The sequence below is a fragment of the Palaemon carinicauda genome, chromosome 32 (assembly GCF_036898095.1).
Source record: "Palaemon carinicauda isolate YSFRI2023 chromosome 32, ASM3689809v2, whole genome shotgun sequence".
Lineage (NCBI taxonomy): Eukaryota > Metazoa > Arthropoda > Malacostraca > Decapoda > Palaemonidae > Palaemon > Palaemon carinicauda.
Genome location: NC_090756.1, coordinates 22,512,464 through 22,520,772, shown reverse-complemented (window position 1 = coordinate 22,520,772; position 8,309 = coordinate 22,512,464). Strand labels below are relative to the sequence as shown.

The 8,309-nt window shown below is 36.3% G+C and overlaps 1 protein-coding gene across 3 annotated transcripts in view; it reads right to left on the bottom strand.

Annotated features, from left to right (window-relative positions):
• Nucleotides 1-3,648: 3,648 nt before the first annotated feature.
• The window catches only part of LOC137625318 (serine/threonine-protein kinase pim-1-like), a 26,099-nt gene continuing 21,438 nt past the window's right edge, over nucleotides 3,649-8,309 (bottom strand). For all 3 annotated transcript variants that reach the window (XM_068356152.1, XM_068356153.1, XM_068356151.1), the window contains 2 exons: nucleotides 5,273-5,479; nucleotides 3,649-4,824 (listed from right to left, as the gene is read on the bottom strand). In XM_068356152.1, coding sequence (XP_068212253.1) covers nucleotides 4,315-4,824; nucleotides 5,273-5,479 — 717 coding nt within the window. In that variant the 3' untranslated portion in view covers nucleotides 3,649-4,314. The remainder of the gene's footprint in view (nucleotides 4,825-5,272; nucleotides 5,480-8,309) is intronic.

Sequence of the window (8,309 nt, the reverse complement as noted above, 5' to 3'; positions counted from 1 at the left end):
ACCTTTGGAAGGTATAGCAAGCAGTTTCACATACCTTGGATTATATAGAAAGTGAAGATATATGAAAAATCTAATCAGGTAGTTTTTAAAATATTTAATTTTCGATTGTTTATTAATTCTCTTGTAGTTTATTACCTTGTTTCCTTTCCTCGCTGAGCTATGTTTCTCTGTTGGAGTCCTTAGCTTATAGCATCTCGCTTTTCCAACTAGGGTTATAGCCTAGCAAGTAATACACTTAAAAATTTGAATTAAAAAGACGGCAAAGGTCTCGGTTTATTCCAGGATTTTTACAGTTTTCATAACGGATATATTGAAGTAAAAGTGATAATACGGTCACCAACCCATAAAAGATCATAAAGTTAAATTTAAGGTCACTTGTATTTTACTGAACAACGGTTGAGAAAATTTTTACGGATAATTTCCGATTAAAATATCTTTTAACAGTGTAACAATAATAATAATACACAGTATACTGTCCTTTTAATAAAAAAAAAAGTCCAAAAAATTAATATTTTAAAAGGATGCAATCAAAAGACAAAGATTCCATTTGCTTTCAGTTTATTTCTTTAAAAAAATACGTCTTTCATTTCCTTACAAGTCAACACAAAAAAGGTTTTTTTTTCTCTATAATGCCTCTGCTTTAAAGCCCAGTCTCTGCACTGGTTGCTAAACTAAAGTACTCCTCCCAAGACATACGAACGCACACACGCAATGTGCAGCAACAAACATTGATGAGGACCATAAAAAAAAATATTTACAACCATTGAAAAAATAAATAAAGCATAAATATATCGTCGGAAGTGAAACATATTGAAAATCTTGGCACTTTCAAAAATATGAAAATAAATAAATTAGTTTTATATATAAATATATCTTGGGAGGAGTCTTTTGTCCCAACTCCGGCAGACAGGGCCAACGAAAAAAATTCACTATTTTGGATACAATCAATATTCACAATTATTTAGAAGTTATTAGCCTTAGCTTAGAAGGTCAATCTCGAACCTGGGGGAGGGGGGTAGGTTTAGAGGAAGTGGGGGGTAATTTGCGTACATACAAACTGACCAAAAGGTCATGCGCGCGCGCACACGTACAAAGACACATTCGGACGAGTTGACCTTCAAATGCTTATGGCCATTGTTTTCTTTACATTTGACCTGACATAATCCCATTTAATTTTTTGTTTCAGTCCACGATACATCATTTCTTCATTGTTTTGACGACTTACAATAAAAAAAAAATATCCTTCGTCCACAATTTACACAACATGCAAATTTAACTTTTTTGACATACCATTGTCATTTAATTTTTTTGTTTCAGTGCACAATACATCAATAATTCATTGTTTTGACGACTTACAATAAAAAAAAAATTATCCTTCGTCTACAATTTACACAGGACATACAACAAATTTAACTTTTGACTGGAACATTTTTTTTCATAATTAAATTCTAAAACATTACAATGTAGACACCGATTACCTGGTCAATGAATTCCAATCAGCAGCTTTTAAGTTTTCAAATTCAAAAATTAAAAAAATCTATAGCCCTACTTTTTAGGGGGGATGCACTAGTGGTGACATTAAAAGGCCATAATTCTCAATTAAAACATTGGGAAAAATGGCTCTTAAGGGCGTTACTCTGTACGACTTCCCACTGAAAATAGACCTTAGAGGATCAAGTATCTTCAGCTTGAGATTTAATTCACCGGCACCTTTATAAGAATTGCCAAATTAAGCCGGAAATTAATCAAGAAATTCATAATTTTCATAATTCACTAAATTCAACTCATCCAATAGACTCAAAAACTTCTGGATAAATAACTATAGAATGAATTTTCGGCCAAGAAAACAGACAAATTTTGTTTGCAAAATCCCAAAATACTGGAGAAACTGCGGGCCAAAACCAACCAATTTTTCTCTCTCTGGAAAGTCACAATATATATATATATATATATATATATATATATATATATATATATATATATATATATAAATCTATAATATATATATATATATATATATATATATATATATATATAAATCTATAATATATATATATATATATATATATATATATATATAAATCTATAATATATATATATATATATACATATACATATACATATATATATATATATATATAAACATACATACATATACACACACATATATATATATATATATATATATATATATATATATATATATATATATATATATATATATATATATATATATATATAAATTAATTCAAATTTTTACACAAGTCACTTGGTAAACTTTAAAGACCACCTCTGAATAATCTATCTTCGACTACCAATATTTCACTCCCACCAAAATTCAAAAAGTTTCAGATAACTAAAATATGAATGTAACATTTTAAGTCATGAACCAATGACACGGTCAGACTGCTGCAGAGTCCTTGGAAAAATATCCTTCGGTCTTTGAATTACTAAAACTCTTATCTATGACTTGGAAACATAATAGTCCCCCGAAATTACAAAACTAACTATCGAAGCTGCAATGAACATAAAGGCGAAGATCCTGATTCGGCTGGCTATCAAAACGACCTTACTGACATAAAATCAAAAAAATTAAAACTATAGTCCATTTCTTTCAGCGATGTATATTTGCACCGCCTCAAAGCGGTGCCCTTTTAGCTCGGGAAAGTTTCCTGATCGCTGATTGGTTGGACGAGATAATTCTAACCAATCAGAGATCAGGAAACTTTTCCGAGCTAAAAAGGGCACCGGGGCGAGTCGGTGCAAATATGCATTGCTAAAAGAAATGGATTATAGGCAAATACTCTTTGTGTGTGCGACTGATCAAAGTCTATTACATATATTCTAAGGATTTCAAAATATTCAATATCTGATTGTTCTTTTTTATTAAAGAAAACGAAGTCGTCTCTACGGTTAAAGAAGTGTTTTTGACTTTTCGTGGATGTTTGAAACAAAACCGAACGTAAACGAGAAACACTTTTTATCTGATGAAGAATTTCTGGAGACATTTAACAAATGCTATCATGAGAATCCTGAACAGAGAGAGAGAGAGAGAGAGAGAGAGAGAGAGAGAGCACCAAATAATACCACTGAACTTCGAGAGAGAGAGAGAGAGAGAGAGAGAGAGAGAGAGAGAGAGAGAGAGAGAGAGAGAGAGAGCCTAATTCACTTCTATATATCTTTGGGTTACCACTTTTTTTTATATATGAAGGGAGACACATTGTACAATCTACCCTTCACATCAAATAATAACTACATAATCTATTTCTCTTCACATCTCTTTTTTTTAAACTGACGCTTATTTTTAAAGTTGTTTTTTTTAAAGGTTCAAAGAAATTTTTTGTTTATCATACATAACTTGCACACTTGAGCAATTTCTTACAAATAGATCTGTACAAGGGGCAAATGACTATTTACATTATGTACATGCTCATACGACAGTTTAAGCACCAAAATACATTTTTTTTTAAAGATTCCATTTTTTTTTACAATGTTGGACTGATATATTAAACTTTGGTTTTTATTTTTAAATCCCATTTCACTATCTCACACAAGCTTCGAAGCCACATAAGAAGCCCAGATCAGTTTTATTATATTCTTTTAATATAATTTTTGGCATTGCTGATGAGATCCTGATATGACCTCCTGGGGCAATCAGGTTCTTGCTGTTTTTTTAATGAGGTTGATGAAAGATGATAACTCGCAGAGTTGATGAAAAACGGATCAGTATTAACGGAGGAAATTAAAAGAGGCCAATGCCTCTCTTTAGCGAGGTTATAGGCAATAAATAGTTGTGCAAGACCACGACAACGCTGGTCTTTTTCCCAAATCATGTCCCCCTGTCACCCTTGACGGGGGAACTTCAAAAAAAAAGTCTTGAGATCGAAGAGCGCCACAGTAGTACATACACTAGACACGCCCCGCCTTCAGGAGACAATATACACACAAACACGCCCCTGCTTTTTCACCGTATGGAGGAGTGGGGGGTTAAGGGGGGATAGAGCGATTGATTAACAATTAAAAGCAAATGGGGGTTTTTTAAAAGGCTTTTTTTATTTCATACCTGAACAGTTCCGGTATAATACATGCGTCTGCTAGACGACACCCCTATATCTTTTAACAGTTAATCCCTCAGCTCCTTCGCAGTCAAGTCACCTCCGGGAAAAAAAATAAATAGGACAAGATTATTAACTTGGGAGGGAGAGGGGAGTGACTTTCCTCAGGGGGGAGAGGGGAGTGGTGGCGGGAAGTGCAGCAATGACCTCACAGTGGCTTTTTTTTTTCTCCTTACAGCACCACTAGTTTGGGCCGCCATCAAAGAGACTCCTGCGAAGAGGTGGAACACTTGTCGAGGGACTGCTGGTCCGGATGCCTCGTTCTGGCGGGCGGGGGGTTGAGCCACGGGTGGGTCAGGATGCTATCGAGGGAGGGGCGTTCGCTGGGGCGCACCCGCAGGCACCACTTGACCAGGTGTTGGCACTCCTCCGTCACGGCCGCTCGGAACTGGACCCGCGCGGCTACGATCTGCTCGTCGTGCTCGAAGGGAATGTCCCCGCAGACCAGGTCGTACAGGAGGATGCCCAGCGACCAGACGGTGGCCGGCACGCCCTCGTACTGGTTGTGGCGGATCCACTCCGGGGGGGAGTAGACGCGAGTGCCGTCGAAGTCCGTGTAGGTCTTCTCGGAGAGGAGGGCGCCAGAGCCGAAGTCTATGAGTTTGAGAATCGGTCGGCCCTTGTTGTCGTAAGTGACCAGGAGGTTCTCGTCCTTGATGTCCCTGTGGATGACGCCTGCCGCGTGGCAGTCGCGGACGATGTCAACGACCTGCGGAGGATCAAAGGAGAGAAATTAGGATTGAGGATTCGAAGACACCAGATCTTCTTTAGGATTAAGGATTCGAAGACACCAGACTAATGTATATGATCTTATTAATAGGGTAGTTGAATCAGTAGAACTTCAAAAGTTCAAACTTACAGCTAATGTTTTTTAAGTCCTCTTATAGTTTATATATGAAACATCTGTTTTAATGCTGTTAATATGTTATAAAATATTTTATTTTAATTGTTCATTACCTACAGTATATCCTTTTTTATTTCATGATCTTTCCTAACTAGGCCATTTTTCCCTGTTGGAGCCCCTGGGCTTATAGCATATTGCTTTTCCAACTAGAGTTGTAGCTTAACTAGTCATAACAATGATAACAATAATAATAATAATAACAATAATAATAATAATAATAATAATAATAATAATAATAATAATAATAGTTTACCTGTTTGAAGAGCGACCTAGCCTCTGTTTCAGGAATGACTTTGTGCTCCGTGATGTAATCGAAGAGATCCTTGCAGGGCTCCGGTCGTTCGAAGACCAGGAGGTAGGAGTCCTCTCTCTCAATCCAGTCGAGGAGTTTGACCACGTTCGGCACATGGGCCACTCGAAGCAACAAGGACACTTCTCGTGGGGCGCGGCGTCCACCGACCTGCGGAGGAAAAAGGAAAAAAAAAATTAAGTTTCTAACAACGAGAAAATCTTCGACTTAAATTTAACCTTCAAAAAAATGTCTTAAGAGTGACAAGAAAATGTCCGATAACCTTTAATATATAAATTAACCTAGAGTAAGCAAGCTCATCTCACAATCCAACCTAGAGTAAGCAAGCTCATGTCACAATCCAACCTAGAGTAAGCAAGCTCATGTCACAATCCAACCTAGAGTAAGCAAGCTCATGTCACAAACTAACCTAGAGTAAGCAAGCTCATGTCACAAACTAACCTAGAGTAAGCAAGCTCATGTCACAATCCAACCTAGAGTAAGCAAGCTCATGTCACAAACCAACATAGGGTAAGCAAACTCATGTCACAATCCAATCTAGAGTAATAAAGAGTGCCACCAAAACATGTTTGTTACACAATCATAAACAACATACGTAACCCACAACAAAATACGTCACAAGTTACATATCCAGTTGAAGACTACTACTTAAACACCCACGCCATTAACTTACTAGCAAAGACTACACTTACATAAAGCTATATAAGCATTCCTTTCTACGTCTTAGGAAACACTTAATAAGCACGGTGGAAAATAACCAGCAGGCAACAGCAGCTCTTCCACTAGCCAAGACTGGATTCTGGAAGGCCAGTGCCCCCAAAAAAGACCACATTCCAGACAAGGCCTCGACGAAACTGGACGGAGCCGCCGCTACGTCCATCCCCCGCCCCCACCCTCCAACCCTTTACCAAGCCCAAGGGCACAACCCCCCCCAAGGGCGTCCCATACACAGCAACATTCTTTTGCGTATCGGAGATACCAATTGGGTGTTAAGTTGATACATCCCTTTTATGTAGGACTCTACTGATCATTAGGAGAGAGAGAGAGAGAGAGAGAGAGAGAGAGAGCTAGCTCATGAACACAATTCATGAAGGAACTACCGATGCTAAACGGTTTTCCAAAATTTTCACATCCAAAAGAACACCAATATCAGAGAGAGAGAGAGAGAGAGAGAGAGAGAGAGAGAGAGAGAGAGAGAGAGAGAGAGAGAGAGAGAGAGAGAGAGAATTGTTACATATAAGATTAAATCACCCTGAGGGAAGACTAGGTCATATTTTTTTTCAATTATTCCGTACCAGGTGGTGATAAGCCAAGGGCCAATGACGCATCTACGTACGCACAAACGCTGCCTTCAGCCATTCGGGACAAGGATAAAGTCATCATATATACGATTATAACAACTATATCCTCAACACTACTAAAAAAATGATTGGAATGAGATAATCATCTCTCCCCCAAAAAGAATTCGGCCAGAAGCCTAAAGGCAACTGTGTTAGAGTTCAGTTTCTACGTAGTTTCTGGAATGCATTTAAACGCCATCTGTTGACAGCTTCCCTAAACATCATGGATTTGTCGCAATTCGGGGAATATTAATTTAACATATTGAAGATCTTAAGGAGTCTAGAAAATCTTTTGGTGTTAACCAATAAAAAATAGGATGATTTATTTATTTTCCTTAAAAAAATATTTGTTTTTCTTAAAAAACGATTTAACTATTTTCCTTAAAAAATTATTTATTCATTTTCCTTAAAAAATGATTTATTTATTGACCTTAAAAAATGATTTATTTATTTTCCTTAAAAAAATATGATTTACTTTCCTTAAAAAAATATGATTTACTTTCCTTAAAAAAAGATAATTTATTTTTCCTTAAAAAAAGATAATTTATTTATTTTCCTTAAAAAAAAAAAAAAGATTTATTTATTTTCCTTATGGGAAATGACCATTTTTAAAAGCTTCTTCCCAGCCAGAGACTTGAAGAACAACAGGTGGTGTCGTGGTGAGCAATTCCTTACGCATCACTTACGACAGTCGTTAAGCGGGCCGTGAAGAAGCTTGGAAATGAGTTGTCCTTAAGACCAGACACTTAATTAAGGGTTATAACCTATTGTTCGTGACAGCTGGGATTTATTCGAAGAAAAAGGAAAACCAAGTTTTAAGAACGAGAAATTTCCCTGTGACTGTTTCAAAAGCAGAAACCGAAAATGAAATAAATTGATAGTAGCACTATTACAACAACTAGCTTTGCTTCATTTTGTCTCACGCTTTAAAGAAAACGGAAATAATTTCAAGGTATACTCTTACAAATTCACGCTTTAGTATGCTCTTACAAATTCAATTTCCTGTGACTGTTTCAAAAGCAGAAACCGTAAATTAAATAAATTGATAGTGGCACTATTACTACAGTACTACAACTCGCTTTGCTACAACCCTAGTTGTAAAAACAGGAAGCTATAAGGATATAAAGAAAGGACATGTGGAAAAACTGTTGCATGAAATTTCCAAATGAACTTTGCCTAAGATACCAGAACCCAAAACCTTAAAAAAAAAAACAGAAATAAAAACCGCTCTCACTCTCTCTCTCTCTCTCTTTCAAGTTTTCCTATTATTATTTCAGTCTGCAAGATTTGCTTACGTGTAAATAAGAGTTTTTAGCAATTCTCTCTCTCTCTCAAATTTTCCTATAAGTAAACCAATCGGTAAGTTTTGTTTGTAGGTAAATAATACATTCTACAAGCTCTCTCTCTCTCTCTACATTTTAACGTATAAAGATGAAATAAAACCATTGCATAAAATTTCCAAATGAACACGATCTCCAAGATGCAGAAATAAAAACTGATTCATTGCCATTTTAAAATATACAGATGACCCACACTGATGAATACTATTTAATAGGGTCCAAATTCCAAAGGAAAATTGGTGTACCCAAAGGGGCGGCAACTGTGAAGTCTGCTCGGGGAACAGACATTAATTCGAACGT